Source organism: Amblyomma americanum, chromosome 1, assembly GCF_052857255.1.
Source record: "Amblyomma americanum isolate KBUSLIRL-KWMA chromosome 1, ASM5285725v1, whole genome shotgun sequence".
In the NCBI taxonomy this organism is placed as follows: Eukaryota; Metazoa; Arthropoda; class Arachnida; order Ixodida; family Ixodidae; genus Amblyomma; species Amblyomma americanum.
In genome coordinates this window covers 24,114,747-24,136,975 of record NC_135497.1, presented here as the reverse complement: position 1 = coordinate 24,136,975, position 22,229 = coordinate 24,114,747, and the positions used below count along the sequence as shown (strand labels likewise).

General features: G+C 46.6%; 3 protein-coding genes, 1 long non-coding RNA gene and 1 pseudogene across 5 annotated transcripts in view; 3 read left to right on the top strand and 2 right to left on the bottom strand.

Moving 5' to 3' along the window:
- The window catches only part of LOC144111460 (regulator of G-protein signaling loco-like), a 76,176-nt gene extending 69,723 nt beyond the window's left edge, over positions 1-6,453 (bottom strand). For both annotated transcript variants that reach the window (XR_013310053.1, XM_077644778.1), the window contains exon 1: positions 6,068-6,453. The gene's annotated coding sequence lies outside the window, so the exon portion shown is untranslated. The remainder of the gene's footprint in view (positions 1-6,067) is intronic.
- Positions 6,454-6,693: 240 nt separating this feature from the next.
- On the top strand, positions 6,694-7,566 carry LOC144111457 (uncharacterized). Its single transcript, XR_013310051.1, has 2 exons — positions 6,694-7,098; positions 7,223-7,566. It is a non-coding gene; the product is annotated as an uncharacterized LOC144111457 (long non-coding RNA).
- Positions 7,567-7,653: 87 nt separating this feature from the next.
- On the bottom strand, positions 7,654-15,017 carry LOC144111448 (golgin subfamily A member 7). The gene is made up of 5 exons (XM_077644756.1): positions 14,651-15,017; positions 13,543-13,659; positions 13,294-13,446; positions 13,121-13,222; positions 7,654-8,027 (listed from the first exon to the last, which is right to left on the bottom strand). Exons 1-5 carry the CDS (start codon positions 14,663-14,665, stop codon positions 7,986-7,988), a joined length of 429 nt encoding a protein of 142 aa, XP_077500882.1. The 5' UTR covers positions 14,666-15,017; the 3' UTR covers positions 7,654-7,985.
- A 2,203-nt stretch (positions 15,018-17,220) lies between these two features.
- The window catches only part of LOC144111441 (uncharacterized), a gene marked incomplete in the record, with an annotated part of 106,707 nt that continues 101,698 nt past the window's right edge, over positions 17,221-22,229 (top strand). Inside the window, 3 exon segments of the mRNA XM_077644743.1 lie at positions 17,221-17,487; positions 18,128-18,312; positions 18,372-18,504. Of these exon segments, the coding sequence (XP_077500869.1) occupies positions 17,427-17,487; positions 18,128-18,312; positions 18,372-18,504 (379 nt within the window).
- Positions 20,691-20,856, top strand: LOC144116704 (U2 spliceosomal RNA; annotated as a pseudogene).

Sequence of the window (22,229 nt, the reverse complement as noted above, 5' to 3'; positions counted from 1 at the left end):
TTTATTGGGGTGTAGCGTCCCAATGCAACCCATCCTATGGGGAAGCTGTAGAGAACAGCTCCAGAAATTTCGACCACCTGGGGTAATGTGCGCCAACATCGCACAGTACATGAGCCTCTAGAATTTCGCCTCCATCGGAATACGACCACCATGGCCAGGAACAAACCCACGTCTTTCGGGTCAGCAGCAGCTGAGTACCATAACCACTGAGCCACTGCGGCGGCCCTACACATTTTACTGGTTGTAAAGAATGGGATATGGTAGGTATATGGGGTTTAGCACCCCAATGCAACATGGGCTACGCGATGCCACAGTGGAGAATAGGATATGAAAACACTGTAAGTGCCAGTCCTGGCACGAATACTATAGAAGCAGTTAATGTTTCAATCAGATCAGGAAGCCAGGATCCCAGCAAAACTTTAGCAAAATTACGCATCATTCGAAAACTGCACAGCTTTGGTGCAAGAACAACTACTGGTGCACATGACTCTGTGGCGCACATGTCAAGTGAACTCCTGTATCCTATGCCTGCCTGGGTGGCCTCCTCTGCCAGTCCATCTGCCTGCGTGGGACCATAGAAGGTCACATGAATTGCACCACTAAGCGACATGTGCAGTCTGGGACAAAAGTCTATGGAATGCGTGCTCCGTAAACGAAGCCGATAGGTCTACAACCTTTGTCTTCGCTGGATGGTAAGCGTGGAGGCCATTCAAGACGCCATGACAAAGGAGCTGACAGCCCTGCCAAAAGAAGCGTTTTCCAACTGTTTCCAAGAAGCGTTGGAAGCTCTGTATAGTCTGCAAGAGAGACTATTTCGAAGGGGTGCTGCACAAACGATTTCATGTTAAGCGCATTTTTTTTAATCGACTCAGTCGCGAAACTTTACAGGCAAAGGTTGTATTAATAGCCACCTGCCAGAGGCCACACTTGGGGAGAGGAAAGCCAAATCCTTCATAACAGAGCCATTGGCTTCGATTACGGATCACGTGGTCTAGAGACTTTTGTCCCCGACTGTACTAGTTGGCGTTTTGGGGTGCGCACCAACTTAGCACAATTTAAAAAAAAAATGGCCAGAATTCATTACACCACAGTGCCAAGCATTATCCCACTTCTGAAATTCTTAAAACTGATATCATTAAATTAACCGCCAGCTACAAATTTCTCACTACAACCAGGTGCCTAACTGCAATAGTTAAGAGTTAAATTATTAAAATACTTATTAGTTAACATGACCCAACTGTTTTCTGAAGTCTGCCACCACTGGTATTAAGACGCCATAAAAGTGACTGTTATACTTGCTTGTCAAAAATTACTGGTGGGCTTCCCTAAAACACCCAGCATATTTCTATGTTAATGTCTATGCATATCAATACATGTCAAATGCAGAGTGCACCTACTCTGTTGTCTGGGCTAATCATGAAGCAGGCCCAAGCCCCTGCAGGCTGCAAGTAGCGGTACGGCTTAATGACAGCACAACTGCTCTTCAATTTGAACATCAATTTGCAGAGTGAAATGGGAAGTGGGGGCCTTCCAAAAAACAATGTGTGGGTAGCATTGTTTGCTTGCATTTTGAGTTCTCCTCAAGAATAATTTCTGTTCAAGTGCACTGATTTTCAGAAGTACTTTTTCCATCTGTATCCATGCAGCAAAGAGGCTTCACCGAAGACATTATCGCCACAGCTTCAAAGGATAGTGGAGAGCCATTTAAGTACTCAGCAGCAGAGAGAGAGATAGGAAATAATAAATCAGCAGACACTCTGTTAAATGCCACAACCTCTGATGCTAAACCAAATTAGAGCAACAGTTTAGAGCAGCAAACCACGATTATACACCCTGGCATGTCTCTCTCAACAGCAACCTTTATTAATGGGCCTCAATTAGGAATCTAAAACTATTAGTTAATAAAGCAGGGTGAAGTGGTTGTACCTGCAACCAACTTCAGAGCAGGCAGAAAACCAATGTTTCGTTCCACTGCAGCTAGAGCCCGGTACAAAGTAATGCTTCGCAGGGGGTCATACTGTTGCATGTGGTGCCAAAGATCCTTAGTATACTGAAGTGATGCATGATAGAAGCAGCGTGAAGTGCAGGGAAGTGATTTCTGCTCAGTCTGGTTGCAACCTGAGATAATATGAGTTTTTTTTTTTTTTTCGAAACGAGCCAAATCCACCTTAACAGGCACTGATTAAAAACAAGAAAGTTTCTTATATGCAGAAAACAGTGTTATCCAAGCTGCTATATGATATGCTTTGCATGTGATTTAGAACAGCACTACACCAGAATGTAATAAAGAATTGTGCAAATTTTTGGTTAATATCAACATAAATCTGGCTCTTTTAAATGTGAAACTCTTGATCTGACCCAGTTTTCATCCAAAAAGCTTATTTCTACAGTAGTAACTACAGTTCTGTTTATGAAAATAATGCTTAAAGATGATTACGCTGTGAATTCAGCCCAAAAATAATTAGAACATTCACTGTGCGCAATCAGGGGCACTACTATGCTTCAGCATCATAAGCAAGTAAGTGTATAGGGTCGGTCAAAAATTCCCAAGCCACAGGGTCTGCTTTTGAGCCCTATAGCCAGACAGTTATGACACCCCCGAAGCTCAAAATCTCTGTAGAGTGTAGCAGAAGCACCGCTCCAACCTCTGAGACCCTTAAAGGAATATAGACACCTAATTTTAGTGGCATGTTTTCTTCTCTATAATGATGCGGATGACACTACTACGTATGAATCACCATGTGATGTTTGCCTACGACCGCTAAATAATTTATAATCAAATTTTTTCTGTCATGCTGTTTTGGTTTCGTTTTCAACAGCTGAACGATGGCTGTGACATCAAAGAGTGCTCTTGTGTCACGTAAGGCATGAAAAAACGTCCACAAAACCGCTGCTTCATCATTTCAATTTACTGCAGTGCTGAAGCCAGCCTTCCTCAAGAGCCGGAATGACAGCTAATGAGGAAGCAGCGATTATATTGCAGTTTTTTTGTCTCCCGTGACCTGTAAGCACATGTTGATGTCACAGTCCTCTTTCGGCTGTTGTAACTGAAACCAAAACAGCACGAAAAAAAAAAATGTGATTATAAATTATTTTGCAGTCGTAGGAGAATACCAGGTGGTAATCCATGTATAATAAAGCCTTAAGCATCATTACAAACAAGAAAACGTGCACCCAAAACTTAGGTGTCTATACTCTTTTAATAGTTTTATCGGCATCTTAAGTGGCAAGATATACCAATGAAAAGCAGACCCTCTGGCCTGGGAACTTTTGACCAACCCCGTACATAGCAGGCTTTTGTTAAAAGCACTGATGTGACACCCTTCTTTTTTTGTATTCCCACTTCAGCAGCAGATAAGTAAACTAGCTAGAGTGTATGAGATATAGCATTTATTCTATTTCACTGTAGCATCCGGAATTCATGATTATTATCAAAATGGCAGACGCAGTCAGGACAACTGCTAGTCCTGTCGTTTCCTGTCTGCATCTGCCATTTCGCTAGTAAGGATGCATTAAGGAAAGCCAGTACTAAACACTTTAAAGTGCAATGCAACAGAGGCGCATCCTTGCTTCCTTGGTGATGGGGCTAATGATCCCCTCATTACTGTCGCCTTTTAGGTTCGGATCTTTTGTCTATCTCTTCATATCCTATGCAATCAGGTGTAAAGTAGCACTGGAGAAGGAATAAATGGAAGCACGCCTGAAACAGTCCACACTAAGAGAGCAAAGCAGACAAAGACGGCTCTCGCGAGTAGAATTTGCTCATTTTGATTCATACATCAGCAGGATCTGGGTCATTACTGATTTGAAATAAGATTTGGGTGCAGGTTTTCCAGGCATTACAGGGCACCTTTCATCATCACAGTGTTTCCAAAGGAAAAGTGCATGGATGTGCTTGCCATTACAGTTCAATTTGAATTAGTTTTGATTTGGCTCATTTCGATTAAAAAAAAACTCCTCATATAGATTGTGCACTTATGAATTGAGAGCTTGGTATTATTTTCGCTTAAAGGATAAGGAAGCAAAAAATATGGTAAACGGACAAGTGTAGTTTTGGATCACAGACTGTAAATGGTAAACTGTGGGGTTTAACGTCCCAAGGCAACATATGGGCTATGAGGGACAACATAGTGGACAGATCCAGATTAATTCAGACCACCTGGGGTTCTTTACCCTGTGCTGACACTACACAGCATACGAATTCATCAAGGCGAGCGGGATAGCAGATTTGAGAGGCTGTGCCATGTGGCGAACTGCAAGGTAACCAATATCCCTGCTCGGAGCTGGAGCAGGCCTTGCAGTACCCCAGATGGCACAGCCTGTCAAATCTGCTGCTCTGCTCACCTAGACGAAAATTCCCCGCTCAGACGGCTGTAGTTTTTCGCCGATTCCGGACAATTCGGGAAAGTTCTGATGTTTAAATTATCTGATGAAAAAAAAGACTATTATAAGCTACCCTATGGCCTGTGCTTGAGCCCAAACAGGCAAGCAGTTTGCGGAGAGAATATTTTACAACACAGAAAGATAAATATGGAACACCCGTGTATGTTTCAAATTTGGGCCTAATTGTTCATATTTTCTGCATTTGGCCACTCAAAAGGGTGCTGTCACGTGGCAGCAGCTAACATTAGTTGACAGCAGCCTCCTCATTGTTTGGCCCTGTCGTTTGACCACCCGTCTATCGTACACTGTGGTGTAAGCCATCTATAACCTCCCTGACTCAGTGTCTACTTCAAATAAAACACGTGAATGCTCCTACTATGACTAGGTTAACTGAGACATTTTAATTAACCACATATCAAAGCCACAAAAAGCAAGAGCTCCTCGTCCTCCGCAATAGTTTCCAATATTTTAAACATGTTCACTGTAGCAGTTACTTATACTGAAAACCTTTGTGAAAGCCCGCTTTTGAAATTTTTCCTGAAGCTGCAGCAGACAAATATCATAAGCACAGTAATATGGAGAAACAAACCTCATGTCAGTGCATCCGTACACTACCGAAGCTGCTAGAAAACTAAAGCTGGCATTTCAAGGCCATATTGCTCTAATCCGAGTTTAAGGAATGCATTTTGCCACCAGCGAAAGCTTCTATTGTGGCTGCATGCATGACCACCAGCACAGGGCAAAAATTGCAGCTGCAACAAAATGAACGTAGTACCTGTATGCCATTTACCTGCAGGCATGAAAATTTCAGCATACCGCGCAGAAACTACATGGTCACGTGTGCTGCCGTCCTTGGTTTTTTAAAGTCAGTTCAAAAGGTTTCAAATGTTAGTTCAAATTTGCACTGAATAAGACAGTTTAATAGCACGTAAATATTAGCAATATCTCTCATCCTACTCCTAACAAAAAAAATTACGACTCAAGGTACGCTTTAACTGACACCGAGTAAGCACTCGGTGCGAATTAAATGTACCCATACAACACAAAAATAACGGTGGGGAGGGGTGCCAGCAGGTGAAAAATAGAACTCAAGGAATCTCCAGTTTGGAGACGCTGCAAACCGCTCACAATCACACACATCATCTTCTCCATTAGCGGCCATTAAGTGATTAGACGGGGAAAAAATAATAATAAAGCGCGACCGGACCACGAGTGCGAACTTCAGTTCCTCTCCTGCGGCGATCACAGTGAAACCAACTCAAATCAACATCCGCGGGCTTGTTTCTCCGATTTTGAGCAAAACGCGCGGTTTCAAAACGAAAAGGGCCTGAGTAATCGGACACCATCCTGTCCAGATAATAATACCCTACCCATCCCCGCACTACCTGCACTAGCAACAGTTGGTACCCCAATCTTGAGCATTGGACGCATCGCATCGAGAAACCAAAAACAAGCTTCGTTCACCGTTTCCTTCACTTCCAAAGTCAGATAAGCGCATCTGTCAAGCACAGCATGTTACCTAAACTGAACACAGGTGTGTCACACAGGATGACATCGACAGGCAAGGAGGTATGCCGCCACTTCCTTAGCCATACGCACATACAGACAACGGAAAGGCATAGTAGACATAGGCGAAAACAAAAGTTACCGGCTAAAGACCGCGCTTTTACACAATTCTTCCTACCTGGTCAGCTTACGGCGAGCAACATTCTTCGCTGGCAGCTGCCGAGGATGCTCTAACTACCGATGACATCTGAAGAGAGAGCGGATCAAATCGGCTCCCAACATGAACTTTACGACACAAGGAGGGGTAAGGTCGGGGCAGCATTCCAGCAGGGATCGGGTCACAAAAGCTGAACCACTGCGCTGGTCACACTATACTGATCCAAACTATTTAGTTTACGCATGGCTAGAGTCAACATTGTAATTAGACTCGTTGTCAGTCCATGTCACCCGCTAAGTTAAAAGCACTCGACGGCTCTTTTTTTTTTTTTTTTCCCTGACCTATCAAGGATCACTCAGGTAGCAGTGAACTTTGCACACTTTACAAAATGGTGACCGTTTAAGGTCACGTGGCATTCATGCTGCACGCTGATAGGTTGAAAGTTTAGGACGTGAACCTTGCGTGCGTGAACTCTCGCAAAGTAACTTAATACACCACCCCTTAACGCAACAAGCTTTTAAGTAATTAATACACTTTAAACGTTATTATTGGTTTGGTTTTGCAGACATGAAGGCCCAAGTGCATGGAGCAGTCAATGTAGATCACAGCTAAGGTGGCGCTAATAGCCAAAAACTATCATGCTTTACTACCACTTTAATTTAGGCACATTTCAAACTTTCTTTACTGTTTTATTTTTCTCTTCTCAGTGACAGTTTAACATGAAATCAAAGTTCATACGTTGGAAATTGTCATATGACTTATACAGGGTTACGCAACTAAAATGAACCAGATAAGCAGATGCTAGCGACATTAGCGGCAACTGACGGCAAGAAAGAGTGGCTGTAGCTTGGCTACTAGCGAGTCATCGCAGGCCGTCCGTTCTGGGTGGTGCCGTGGCTGGAGGTAGGCGGAGGCGTGGTGGTGTATACCTGTGCAACCTGTGGACTGATTTGGAGGGGCCGCTCGCCAGCGTCACTTCACATCGAAGTTTAGGCAAGAGACAAGGGAAATCGCAAAATTTGACAGAGGTTCTGCGCCCCTGTTCGAATTCCGTATGTATTCTGCTTTCGAGCATTTCGTCTGTTTCGCTTGCTCTGCCACTTCATACGCACTAGGCAACATGCAAGGCACTTGTGCCCTTACATTTTGTAATCGAAGCCTGCTTCACCAGTGCAGGTTTCCCCTAGTGCCGTGATGTCGGAAGGAACAGCGGACCAGACTTTGGACAGCGGCGACCCCGAAGTGAGCGACACTGCGCCGACGCTTACAGACCATTTGAACAAGCGACTGCTGGAGTCATTTCTTCACCGTTTGAACGAGACATCCGAAGCTGCGACAGTAACACAAACGAATTCCGTAGCGGTCGGCGACGATTTCTGCGATTCGTGATGTCCAGTTCTTGTAACGTCAAATGTTACTTAAATGTCTCGAGTCCGAGATCCTGAACAATATTCACATTCGCTTCGTCAGATGCCTATGCCGAGAAAGTGACCTTAATAAATGCCGCTGTGTCCTTTGCAGCGTGGTCGGAGCGTAACGGAATCCGGCATGGGGTGGGGCAGTGGTGCGTGCACACCACTGCGCGCCTCGAAGGTTGACGCAAACCATTTCTTAGCGAACTTTAATAATAAAAACAGTTAAAGCACACTTTATACACGTGATGAATCACCAGCTATTGTTACTCCTTCACTTCCTATGCAACCAGAAAGCTTAGAGGGAAAACAATGTCAGCCTCTCTTTCAGCAGCCACCATCACTGTCTTCACCACATCAAGAGCTCGTCCCTGGGCCGCTTCCACCGCTCGGCACATAGCAGAGTGGTCACACAAGAAAAAGGGAGGCTGGGTGCCTGGCTATGACAGGCCACGATGAGAATTTGGAGTAAAGCAGTGTCGCACAGGCTAGATGCAGCTTCGTCGGCAGCCAGGGTGAGCTTGCAATCATGATCGGGCACCCTGTTCACTAAGGATGGTGATCTCGATCTAGGGCCCAAAAGTCAAGGCAGAAGCACCCATGCAGAGCGGGAAAAAAATACACTTCCACAATTAGCAGCGTGAAGCTTCATCCTAAGCGTGTTTTTTTTTAAAGCAAAAGTCATCACTGGTAGCAATTTATAATTCCAATCCATGAGAGGACCTTAACAATGACATTTTGTGCGTGCTGCACAAGCAATTAAAAAACGAAATAGCACCAGTACCACACTACGTGAAAGCAGCCCCACTTCACAGTAAATGTTCGCACTATGTAGCATGATATCAAGTAGCACTGTGCTGGCTGCAAAACAGTGCAGACAGTGGGCAAATAGCTACCACATTCGCCAGTTCTAACAAGCCTTCAAAGCTTCTAAATCAGACCCTGACATCAAACGTTTCTACATGACAGCAGACATCGTACAGGTAAGAGGCTACTCGCATTCTAAAACCTTGAAAAATAGCTCGTCAGACAGTACCCAAGATTTCCCAGGTACACCACAAAAGGCTTCAATGAAGGGATGCAAACATTGTCACCTGCCTGAATAGTGCTCAGTCATGTGCTGCCACTATATCAGAACTCTGCTATAGTAAACTCTGATATAATAAAGTGAAACTGCGGTCCCATTTCGCCTCCCATAGACGCCTGTACATTTTTTGTATGTTATAAAAGATTTTTTTCACAGAAAAAAAAACTGCTATAGTAAACAGGGTCTGGCCGTAGCAAAGCACCGCCCGCTGAACAATGACAACACGGCATGCGCGAGGCTGGCAATCTGAGGGAGATGCATACCAAAAATGTTAAAACGGTGCTCACTGAAATAAACAGCTTCACTACCCAGCTTGGAAGCTGTGAGAAGCCGAAGTCCTTGAGGACGCGAGGCTAAGCGTGCGGCGCGCACAGAAAAAAAAAGTAAAGCCAGCTATGAAAAAAGGAGGCGTGTCGCTGAAAAAATCAGCCGTGCTTTAACTACTGTTGAACCTGGCTAGACAGTGAAAACTGGTGTATTGGCAACTAGACGCAGCTTAGCGTCTGTAACGTTGAGTGCGTTCCTGACAACTGCCAGCACTGGAGCTAGTCAAAGCGCCTGCGCCTTCATTCCTGTCCATGTCGCTCTTTCATGAACGCCTCAGTGCATAGCTCGAAGATATGTTCCCAAAACATCCGTGCATTCACTAGAGACAAGCCATCTGCTGTACCATCGCCGTATATTGCGTGTTGGGGTTTCAGTGGGTGCTGCATGATGATGCAGACGAAATCGGCACTAGGAACATACAGGATCTTTAAGCAGGAAATTGCCGAAGAAAATATAATTGTAGGGGAAGCCCTTTGTTGTTTGACGCCAGGACGGGAGTTTTGCGGACTAAGATGTATAGAGTCAGGTACGACGAGATAGAGACGTTGTGCGGTGCTTGCAGAGAGGAGGAGGAAATGGCTGAACACTTGATAACTTTTCTGTAAAGGGCTTCACCCTGCAGTGGAAAGCAGCGGGGCTGATTTATTCAAAGCATTGGGGTTTAAGGACAGTGAAGGAAAAGTAGATTTTAAGCGGGCAGAAGTAACCGAGCGAAGGTTATCTGATTGGTGGCTAAAATCAAGACAAGAGAAATTTCACAAATCATGGCAAGGTGGCTTGAACCACCGCCCGATTTAAAGAGTTCAGCCTTATCCATCCATCAATTCCATCCATCCATGCACGATGGGAATTCACTGTAAACGTACTTCGTTACTTGCTTAGTTGGGATACCTAATTTTCATGCTCAAAATTAAATTTTTCATGCACGCCTCAGTACATACCTCTAAGATGCGTTTCTTAGACATCTGTGTGTTCACTAAAGGTGCCTTCATTCACTACAAAGACTCAAACAGTTGTGGCGGAATGGAAGTGTCATCATCTCGAATGCCAGAGACCTGGGTTCAATTCCTACCTGCAGCACAATTGTTTTTTTAATTGATGCCGCTTCGAGGTGATACTGCGCCATTCAAGGTCATTTGTGCAGACAGCGAAATCTGTGCCGCTAGACTCGTAAAGCTTTCGCTTTAAAAGGAAAGGAATGCAGTGAAGAGTAATAAAGGGAGGAAAAGGAGGCGAACATTCGCAGCTTGAAGCATAGGGATGAGGCAGCAAGAAACGGAGGCGCGGCAGCACTGCGTGAGCGGTACTGCCGCAACTCGACTGTGTCACGCGTTTAACTATTGCCTCTTAAACGACGCTGAGGCTGTGGACAGTGATGCAGTGTTCACGCAAAACTTTTGTTTTCACATGATATCAAACTCTCGTTATATTCGTAGCCACATTGTATCTGTGCAAATGCGGTACTTCCCCAAGACGTAAACAAAATAAAAAAATGTGATAACATGAAATAAGTCTGAAAATAAATATCACATAAAGGGACAATAAAAGCAGGATGGAAGGTATTTGCAAGTGTTTCTTTTATAAATCAACAATATGTTTAGAAAGTGGCCAATTAATTACTAGAATCCTCAGAGCCATCCCATCACCAACAACTGATACAGTAAAAACCCTAGTCCCAGTCACTTTACTATAAAGGGGTTCTACTGTATTTTGTATCCAAAATTGGTAGCCCTTCAGTGCTTGGGAAGATTCCTGCTTTCCCTTAAAGCTGCTACAACCACATAGCAGGTGGCATGACACAAAGGTGCCTTGAATATCCAGGAACAAAATATGGCATGCTACAATGCAAGTGCAATCACAAACAGCCTCCCAACTGTAAGTAACAGAATTGTAAACTGGTTGAATTGATCAGCCTTAACAACAAAGCAGCAGGAACGATGCACAGGAGGGATGATGCATGACAAATGAAGTGTCCTGTGTCTTCTGTATGTTGTTTATGCTGCATCATGAAAGTAGCAGTGTTGTAAGCACCTAATTACATGTGCTATCAAAGCTTTTCCAGCAGTTTGCTCTGTAGCATGAACTTGCTGCCAACTCTGTCTGTGTGTGTGTGTGCATGCGTGCTCATGAGAGGAAGAGAACTACACACAGTCTACAGCTTACTCTAGGCCAAGGTGAGGTGCAAGTTGCCAGTGCTACCCGACGAAGTTGAAGAAAGGCCTGGGCAGAACAAAAGACCTGCTCATGGTTTTTGGACCTGCCATTTTTAATTGCAGGCAGCCAATGAGAATGGCACTATGCTGCCATGCGTCGGTGCACATAGTGCAGAAACTAGGAATGATGAAACAATTCTAGATTAAAACTGACCTACACTGTGTAAGCCTCCTGTAGCAAATGTAACACTTCACATGCAAGCATGACTGCATCCTTGACACTATCAATGACAAGCGCAGCATAGGGCTACAGCAATAGCAAAGTGCTCGTCAAAAGCAAAAAAACACTGTATAATGCTGATCAAACACCCCAAGTACTAATATAGGAAATGGCTGGAAGGACAGCTACATGCTCAGAACTAATGCAGAAAAAACAGTTTGATTCTGATATCGCTGTTACTTGCTATATTAACACGATGGCAAGGCGGGAGAGTTGGTGATACATATCATATTTAAAAAATAACAGCGCGGAAAACGGGGACTTCAAGGGTTAGAAAACACAGGACAAGCGCTGTCCTGTGTTTTCTACCCTTGAAGTCCCCGTCTTCCGCGCTGTTATTTTTTAAATTTCTATATTATTTTTGCATGCTTGTTGCACTCAAAACCTTTAATAGCCCAGCACTCAAAAAGCTTCTTTTGCACTCGATATACTTAACACCCGAAATTTCCCCTTTCTCAATTCTGTCAAACACACACAAGACTAAATCATAAGGATATACAACAGTATGAGCCAACCTTAACAATCAGCTACTAGCAAAGACCTGCACAGAGGGAAAGTTTGCGATGGAAAGAATCACACAGCCCTCTCCCTTTGTTTTCAAATACTTTTGCACTGCACAAATAATAAGCTGGGACTAATAAACAACTCAAAAATAAAAGTGTCCCAGCTCATACCACTAACAGCACTATACTGTCACAACACACTTGCAAGATATGATCAAATCTACTTTACAGTCCTCAAGCGTATACATTTTCCATGGCTGGTAACACAATGCTCACCAATGCAATGCTTCCACCACAGCTATTATGGACCATAACTAAGGGTTGGACATTTTGGTATAAACGGGGGAAAAAAAAAAACGATAACAGTCCGCTGAATTCAGTTTTTGAAATTGGGCTTTAACTGAAAAAGGTCAGTATTCTTGACATGCAAAGCATAGATACAGTTGGCTGTTGAATGAGCATTACACTCAAAGCTGAAATTAAGTAAGCAGGAAGCCAGGGGCACAATGTGATGATGGTGTTGTTGGATACGTAGCGCAGCTGTGCAATTTGAGGCATTCCTCCACTAGCTTACATGCCTCCGATGACCGAGAAGCAAGACCTCCTCACTGCCTGCTAGCTAAGCATTGTATGTTAACTGACATCCCCTGCTTAGAGCACTTAGCCGGTTAAGTAGGCTAATCAACTGCATGCAAGGACACTCGCATGAAACCATGCATGGGCGTCACAAAAAAGTGTGTTCTGTCTACCACGACAATTGGGCGGCAGTTCTGTCGCTGCCATCAACACGGAGACCACACGCTGTACCCCGCCCTCGCGCTCAATCCAGCACAACAACCAAACAATATCATGTCAACCCAGTTTTTAGAAGTAAACTTACAACTTGCATTTTCTTCTGCCGGCTATCTCATTCAACTTAAGTTACTCTTTTAATAATGGTAGCAATTTATTCTACAAGCACAGCTCTAAGTACTGCCATTTGCGAGCTAATTACTGGTCAATAAAGTGTTCATAATGAAAAAAAAAACTGAGATAAGACTTCAATTGGCTTTTGGCCACACTGGACTGCGGAATTAAATCACCGAAAACAGTCAGTATTTCATTCATCGAAAATAACATCCGCCGAAAAAAAAAAAAAAACTATACTTGGGTTCTGAAATGAAAAATGAAAAAAGTCTGCTGAATTTTCAAAAAATAAAAACCGAAAATTCCAACCCCTAAACATAACGAACCACCATATCTAATGACAAGCAAACATTTCATCACGAGTTTTCTGCTTACCACTGCGGACTCTACACACAGAAAAGGATACAACTCGTAGCCCTCTTTCAATAGGGTCTGTGATGTGGAGTCCTCGTGGCCCATAAACAGTCTCATTCTGCTCATGAATGTAGGCAGTGGCCTGCTTCAAAAACTGCAGTAGAAGAAAAAATGGCCCACAGAAGTTCAGGGTTATGCAACACAAGCAAATGAGAGCCATCCTACCTTCTCGTAGTGGGTTTCAGTACACATGTAAAGCAAGTACGCAGTGAGGCAAGCCATGAAGCCTTCACAAAATGTTTTGCCACTCATCCTCTCAGCTTCAGAGTATATAGAGTTGATTGTGGCGACTGTCTGGTCAAACATGTGCCTTTCTATCTGAAAAGCAGAAATAAAAACACCATCAAGTTACACTACCACAACACTGACAGGCCCAGCAATTTACAGCAAATGTGCTAATTTCTGGGTAGGTACCAAGCCATCAAGCTCTTGTGGAAACTTCGTCTGGAACTTCACCGACGTTCCCTCGGAGTAGTCACGTTGAATGAAGACCTTGTTCGGAATACGGCTTCCCTCATGACCTGTCTGATTCTGCAAAAGCAAAGAAGCCTTCTGCCACATCGAGAGCACAGTGTGGAAAAGCTTACACTTGAATGATATCAAAGGTGGGAATCAATAAGCTAGCTCATTACTTGTATGCATTGTAACAAGGTATACGAGAATGTACACTGAACATTAGTGCACAAAAAGTGAAACAACGCGAGGAAAGCGAGAAACAGCACACTCAACGAGCTCCCTCCCCATGAGGAATTAAAATTCACCATTTGAGTCCACTTGAACAGCACAAGAAAGCAGACCAGTAAATAAGCTTCTATTTCTCAAGACTGACAACTACCAAATGTGAAAGCACAACGCTATACTGTCATACGCAGCTCAATCTGCAGCAGAACATCAAGCTACGAATGCAATGACTAGTCATTTGAAACTGGCCACATTCCGCGCGACAGCCGGATAAATGTAATTAGCATTGCTGCGTTTACAGCATTTCAAAACAAGTGAAGCAGATACTAGTGCTCCGTTTCCCTTTTCATACGACGTAGCTAACGGCAGCGCCGTTTACGCCTGACAATGCCTCGATGATATTTGTCCTAATGAAGTGTTCGGCAAAACCGCGAAGAGGAGTACGCTACTACCCTCCAGACCCCCTTCTCCCATCTGCAAAGCTCAGTCCGGCTGGTCGAGCACGACACACGACTTTCCAAGGGCATTGCACCCAGATTCATTTTCTTGCCGCAAGGCTCTCAAGAATGAGCACGACCCAGACAAACGTACAAACCACATAATGGTACCTGAATTCATGAAGGTGTCGCATAAGTGACGAGGTCATAAAAATTTAATATGCCAAAAAGACATAGGTACGCTCAAAATTAAAGCCCACGCCATGAATGGGCGTCTCAAATGCTGTCAGAACAGCTGAAACACACGAGATAAGACGCGACTGAAAACTTGATATCGTAAGCCTAACAGTGGCATACAAACAATCTAACATATCGCAAGAAGTGACAGGCGACAAAACACTCACCTGGCCAGATGCCATCCCGGCACGCCTATTTAAACCATAAGATCAAGTTTTTGCCAAGGTGCAAATCGAAATGTAAGTACTCCTCTGATCGATGCTAGTCATGAGATGGGCACGACTCAAAACATGCGCGCGTTTTCCCGTCGAGATGACCCATGTGACGAAACAGAGATCAGTTTAACGTATTCATTGCAGTACTAACGTGATGACTGGTTATAACAACACAGAAATGCAACAACAGCTACAACCCAAACTACACTGCTCTGACCCGCAAAACGCGCACCGTGCAGTCAGAGAAGTCTGCGCATGCGCGTACACCCCAACAAGAGACTGCACTAACCAATGCACTAGCAGCATGACTAGCAGCGAGGAGGCGCTGGAAAGCCCTTCCTCCACTTCCTCCACCACCCGCATTATCCTCACCCTCATTTTTCAATTCCAGCAGGCACACGCACAAAAAGAGTGTTTATTTGATCGCGCATTAAAATGCTAGCGCAGCGCCAGAGCGAAGGGCAGACATAGTAAACGAGACTCCAAATAACTTGGCCATGAAAGGCATTTCGCTGGAGCGTTTCTCTTCCCTAGCGTTATTACTGGCTATTTCTGGGTATTACAACAAATTTACATTTTAAAATTCTCAAAAAAAAAAATCGATAGCCCCCGATGTAGGCGACAAAGTTATTTTCCTCTTCTTTTCGGAGGATGTGGGGCGAAAAAAGGTTTGTTTTCAGTCTGTCAAACTAAAAAAATTAATCTTCCCTGATGCTCACGAACCAGGCTCTCGCTCTCGATAAACTTTCACGCGAAAGCCTGCTACTTGCTCTAAAGCTGACAGAAATTCACCAAACTTGACATGCTTCACACGAAGTTTACGACAGGTCGGAACGCTTACATGGTGCCTCGCAAGGTGTCGCCACTGCATCTGCAGCCATAGTTGAGGAAGCAGCAGACGACACTGCGCCTTGGCTGGGGGCATGGCTGGGGGCTACCATGAACTCTGACCCCACCCTGCTACCCCTTACGGACATGCCTATGACGAGCAGCTGCATTTTTGTTGCTCTTCTGGCGGCTCTGCGCGTGCGTGCATGCGTAACTTGCGTGAAGTGCTGGGGGTAGCATATGCCAGCGAACGACAGTCTCAGGGCGATTATTGCTGCATTTGTTGGAGCAACCCATAACGACAAGCAGACCTTCCCAACAGCCCCATTTACATGCGCAACTTCATGCTAACGTGCTTTATGCGAAGCCTCATTGGTTATTAGTTATTACGGCCGGGCTAGAGTGGCGTGCTCACACGCCGCACCCAGTCCGGCCCACAGGCTGTACCCAGTCCGATACTGGGTGCGGCGTGTGAGCACGCTCTCCTAGCTCGTCCGTGCCGTCGTGCCGCTGCTAGCGCCCCAGCCCAGGTGTGTCAGTGAGTCGATCGGCAGTTCGCGGTTGGATCTTGACAAGGGGAAGGGCCAGAACCAGAACTACTTGCGCTGCAACGCTGAGCAGAATCGCGTTTCCGAACGCCTAAAAAATGATATCGCTATTGCGATCTGTTAGCAGAAGTTAGCAAATGGTGAATTCTTATACACCTACAGCAAGTTGCGGCAGCATATGGGCAACGAATGCGAAGAATTGCTGTGGTTTGCTCAGTAAATTTCTAAGCGAAACTGTGTTCGTTACAGTTCTACTTCCAAACTAATTTATCCATGGCTCCATACATGTTACGGTACACGCAGCGCCGTTAATTGCAGCAGCGCTGCATGATAAACTCCTGAAAAAATCCACTTCACCTTGCATTGTGGAGTACGTAAAAGGAAGGAGAACACGAAATAATGCGCCTTCTTCCAATACCGCGCCGCGAGATGCTCTTTTGTGCGTGCGCCAAATTTACACCTGGGCTATTAGGAATGACGTCTTAGAAGGGCGTGAGTAATTATAACTACGACTGCCTGACGTTGTTGTTGAAACCTATCTCACTTCTCGGGAGTTTTCGGATTTACCTACATTAAATGCGACCAGGCCGCGTAAGTTTTGTGTGTACAACTCGAATTCACAACATGCACGTGTTGCTCACAGAAACATTCAAGTAAATATTCATTGCGGCAAGAGTTTAATGTTCCTACCTTGATGAACTTGGCATTTCCGCCATCAGACATTCAAAACAATAACGTAAAGTTCTAGCTCCCGAGACAATACTATTGCTAAAGATGTGATACTGAACTCACCACTGATCTTTAGAGCAAATGTTTAAAAGTTTTGTATGGAAATCCCCATTCAGAAAGCGTTCGCATTTTATCCGAACGTTTTATTGACAACTCATAAAGCAATGTAAAGCTGCATGAACAACGTGTCCGGACGTTCTTGCCGCACAAGCGATTGTTGTGCCCAAGCGGAACGAGCGAAGATCGTTTTTTCCGCAGAAAATCATGTAATCTGAATACGCATACTATTTCCCGGTAGGTACATGCACAATACCAAACGCGAAACCAAAACCAGAACTGTTGCTCAGTTTCGGTTTCGAAGTTGGCGGTGGTGGTTTATCACGTGACCCGTCAGACGTCCCGCGCCGCGAGCGCGGCATACGAGCCGGCGGTAGCCGTCGGGACGAGCTGCATCGGAAGCGGTGGAGTAGTGGGGTCGTGGCGAGCGGCGGGAGCTCAGCAGTCGGGCAGAGAGAGCGCGTTTGGGGGCAGAACCGAACGGAGGGAAAGGAGCCCGGCGTTTTCAGGTGTGTGCGCAAAGTGGAGGCCGGTGCGGCCTGAGGGCCATTGTGGTCCTCTCAGCCATGATCGGCGCGAGCATTCGGCATGCCGTCCTCATTTGCTTGGCGATCCGGACCGTATCTGGTGAGTGACAACCTTAAGTTCGTATTTTAATCGGCGGCTGTGACCACGGCAAAAGTCACTGTACCCTAGTAGCACGGATAACGCAGGTGTGTGCGGCGACTTGTCGCGCTTCGGTGGCTTCGGCGAGTGAAAATGCGCGCCAAGCGTTCTTCGTTCCTGCATCGCGCACTGGTGCGGGGTTTGTTTACCCTCGCTTGTGATGTCGAGAAACGAATGAAACGGCTGTCAGGCCTTAGCTGGCCGGCTATGAGGTGCCACAAGGAGCAGCAATAGGTTACGAGTCGCTGTCAGTACGGGCAAAGCTTGAAAACATCGCGCATGAAAAGCCGGGCAGAGCAGCATTAAGGGTAAATGCCAGCGGAATTGGGCTTCCCTGGCGAGCTGCCAGCGCAGCTTCCGCGGCGAAGGCGCTGGCTTTGAAAACGCGTGTCTGTCCCAGTGGTCGCCTTCGATTACTGGCTCTGGGCACTGATCCCCACAGAGGGCAACAGAAGAGAGAGCCAAAATCCGCTCCCCAACGAAGCGACCACTGTGGTCGTCTGCGATGTCACGGCGGGACGGACGTTTAATGCGCGTGCCAGCGCGAGACGGTTCCCTCTGCCAGTGGTAGCAGAAAGACGGCGCTATTGGGCCCCCGCAGGGCTGCGCATAGACGGGCCGGACCTGGTGCTCCAGGGGGACTCCCTGTGGCTCAACTGCAGCGACGACCACGGCACTGCCCCCAGCGCGCTGTTGTGGTACAAGGACAATATGAAATTCTACTCGTACGATCGGCAAGCCGAGCCGCCCAGCCGTAGCTACCGGGTGCCCGGGGTGCACGTGGACGTGAGTAGCGGCTCCTCCGAGTCAGACGCCCGATTGAGGCCCGCGCGTATCCCGCGCAGCTCGGCCAGTCGAGCGAGGGCTTCGTGCGCTTGGTGGACGCGGATATCCGAACACGCGGGGTGTACCGCTGCGACCTGCAGCTCGAGCCGGGGGTCGTGCCCGAGCACAAGCAGCTGCAAGTCCGGGTGGTCGGTGAGTACGCAGCGAGTTGCCGTGGCTTGCGCACACATGACCCGGCTGCCTCCTCTGCCTGGACGCACGTCTACACCCAATTAATGCACGTGCAGGCGTTGCGCCTCCGGCTGTAACCTCCACCTGTAGTGGGCCTCTCCGTTCCGAGCACTTTCCCTTGCGCTGTATGTCCGACAACCGCGAGGAATCGAACGACCACGCGTCAGTGCACAACGAGGGGTAAGCATGCTTGCTGACAACAGCCAACTCACCGGAGTCTGCTCATCAGGCTCGAAGTATCCTGGATCTGAAGGGTCCATGCTTTATCGTACGTTCTCCAGACGCCACGAACAAATCGATGCACCGGGGACGCGGCGCGGTCTTCTTCTTCTTCTTCACCTCGCTCGACGCGGCCACTTCGTCGTCTCGATCGTTGGCTGCGAAGGTCCCGGACGCGTCTTTGCTTGTCAACATAAACAGACCCAGGATTAGCGGAGAAAGCGCCCAAATCCATTAAATGCTACAGACAGAACTGCATTTTGTTTCGAACCCATAAAAAGGACATCAGCTGCATGCAAGTGCCTTGATGCTTTTGTTTGCTTAAGTTAGCCCTAATACGTTCAGCACTGTCTGCACTGGACTACTGTATATTTTCCAAAATCTGGAGCTTCAAATGAATTCCATGTACTTGAGTGGTTGAAGGCGCTTCCTTGTTATGAGATATTTTTCCATTTTAGAAGCGTGCACTATAAACAATGGATCCGCCTGACCGCTGCCGGCTCTTCATGAATGCACCATGACAACAGCCGAATGCCCCCTGCCCCTTATTTCGGATACTTCACATCTGGCACATGTGCTGTGGGGCCACGCGTTACATGCTTTCCATTTTTTGTTTACTTTTCACGAAGTATGTAATGCAAGTAGTAGGTGTTCCGATGTGAAGGTACTGCATGGCTGCCCACAGCGATAAGCAGCACAAAAAAAAAATGATTTAGGCATTGTTAATTCTTGTGGCGGCTGGTAGGTTATGGAAATAGTGAGCGTTAATAGAAAAGTCAGCATTACTGTGGTCTCAAAGCTTTTTCCTGTGTAGTTTTGTAATCAAAATTTGCAACTTAGTAGTGAAAAACAAAACGGCGACCTTAGTTTCAGTCTGAACGAATGAGTGCTGAAATTAGCTAATCACAAGTTTAATTAACGTACTGTAGAGATACGCGCCTGATCGAAGTCGGTGATCGAACCTGTGCGCTTCGACTCACATAACTGAACCTGGTGCGGCAAATGTGTTTTATTTATGGAAGCGTTTTTGTGCTGTATACTATATAGATGTCTTAAGAGAGTATGCGCTTAACTCTCGTCCCGCTGCCCTGTTTTAAAGCTGAAATCAAATTAACAAGCGGCTTAAGTTATTTAGCGGAGCTTACGACCGCAGCAGTTTCCATTCAATCGCAAAGTGTTCCGATGTGTAGGAAAATAAAAACTGCGCTTATTCCTTGTTCCCGGGTTCGAACCCGAACCCGCCGCGGTGGCTCAGTGGTTAGGGCGCTCGACTACTGATCCGGAGTTCCCGGGTTCGAACCCGACCGCGGCGGCTGCGTTTTTATGGAGGAAAAAACGCTAAGGCCCCCGTGTGCTGTGCGATGTCAGTGCACGTTAAAGATCCCCAGGTGGTCGAAATTAATCCGGAGCCCTCCACTACGGCACCTATTTCTTCCTTTCTTCTTTCACTCCCTCCCATATCCCTTCCCTTACGGCGCGGTTCAGGTGTCCAACGATATATGAGACAGATACTGCGCCATTTCCTTTCCCCCAAAAAACCAATTATATTCGAACCCGACCGCGGCGGCTGCGTTTTTATGGAGGAAAAACGCTAAGGCGCCCGTGTGCTGTGCGATGTCAGTGCACGTTAAAGATCCCCAGGTGGTCTAAATTATGCCGGAGCCCTCCACTACGGCACCTCTTTCTTCCTTTCCTCTTTCACTCCCTCCCTTATCCCTTCCCTTACGGCGCGGTTCAGGTGTCCAACGATATATGAGACAGATACTGCGCCATTTCCTTTCCCCAAAACCAATTATTATTATTATTATTATTATTATTATTATTATTATTATTATTATTATTATTATTATTATTATTATTTATTATTATTATTATTATTGGTGGTGGTGGTGGTATGTGGTCCATATGGGACGGGCGCGGCTGGCTGCTTTTCCTCTGTGCGCAAGAAGGCGCGATTGTCCGGACCCCGTATAGTATCTGTTACGGGTCCAAGTTGACTTATTTTTGGAAATGTGGCGGAGAGTTTGAAGGATGCTTCACTCCCGCCACCGGTTGGCCCGGTATTGCACTACCTCCGGGATCGGCCTTGTCTTTAGCGCGTCTTTACTATATCCTGTCTTTCTATCCCATCTTCAACTCTCCTAATATCTGCACGTGGTAGCGATTGTGGCTCGGCTTGAGCCAGTGAGCAGGCCTGTGCACTTTCCTTTCTTCCTGGCAGCAACAGACAGTCGGCGCGGCGCTGCCGAACCGCTCGGTTTTTTTGTTTTTTTTAGCGAATGCTGGCGGCGTGCGCGTTCGAATTCACGGCGCTCGTTTCGTGGAGCGCCCGTGTACTGCGGACAGCCTGCGGCGACTTGCCGTCTCCTGTCCGGCGCCGAGCCGCGCATAAACACAGCGCATTCGAGTCACTTGCCGAAATAACAGGATAGTGCCGCCCTCAGTACGCGCGTCGGTCGTTCCGTAACGGGCTAACCTAATTCCGCTGCTTAGCTTCATGACGGACTCACATCCGACGGGCTTGCATCGCTTGGCTGCCGCCGTTTAACTGCAAGGGGCGGCCAAAATTAATCCGGAGACCTCGATCCACTGTACGGCGTCCCTCGTTACCCATGCATGCGTCGCTTCGGGACGTTAACCACACATACCAATTGAAACTACAGGCGTTGGTTCGCACGGCTTTTTTTTTTTCTCACTTTTCTGCCAGAATAGTCAGCTGTTCAGATGCTCTTAGGTGGGAGTAATTTCGCCTGCTTTGTGCAGGGATCCCTGAAGATATCGTCGTGAATTCGAGAAAAGGAAGACCGCAGATTTGCACTTTTGTGCCACCTTGCCCTGAGCAAGTTCGTCTATGTTGCACGATGAAACACCGGTGGAAAACCCGACGTGTCGGCCGTTGTAACGCACGCACACACACACACACACACACACACACACACACACACACACACACACACACACACACACACACACACACACACACACACACACACACACACACACACACACACACACACACACACACACACACACACACACACACACACACACACACACACACACGCACGCACGCACGCACGCACACACACACACGCGCACACGCGCACACACACACACACACACACACACACACACACACACACACGCACGCACGCACGCACGCGCACACACACACACACACACACACACACACACACACACACACACACACACACACACACACACACACACACACACACACACACACACACACACACACACACACACACACACCACACACACACACACGCACGCACGCACGCACGCACGCACACACACACACGCGCACACGCGCACACACACACACACACGCACACACACGCACACCTACACGCGCGCGCGCGCGCACGCACGGACGGAACCCGAAGAAAAGACGAACCTTACAAATTACAGCTGTTCCGTTTCAGACATTTCCGCAGTTATAGTTT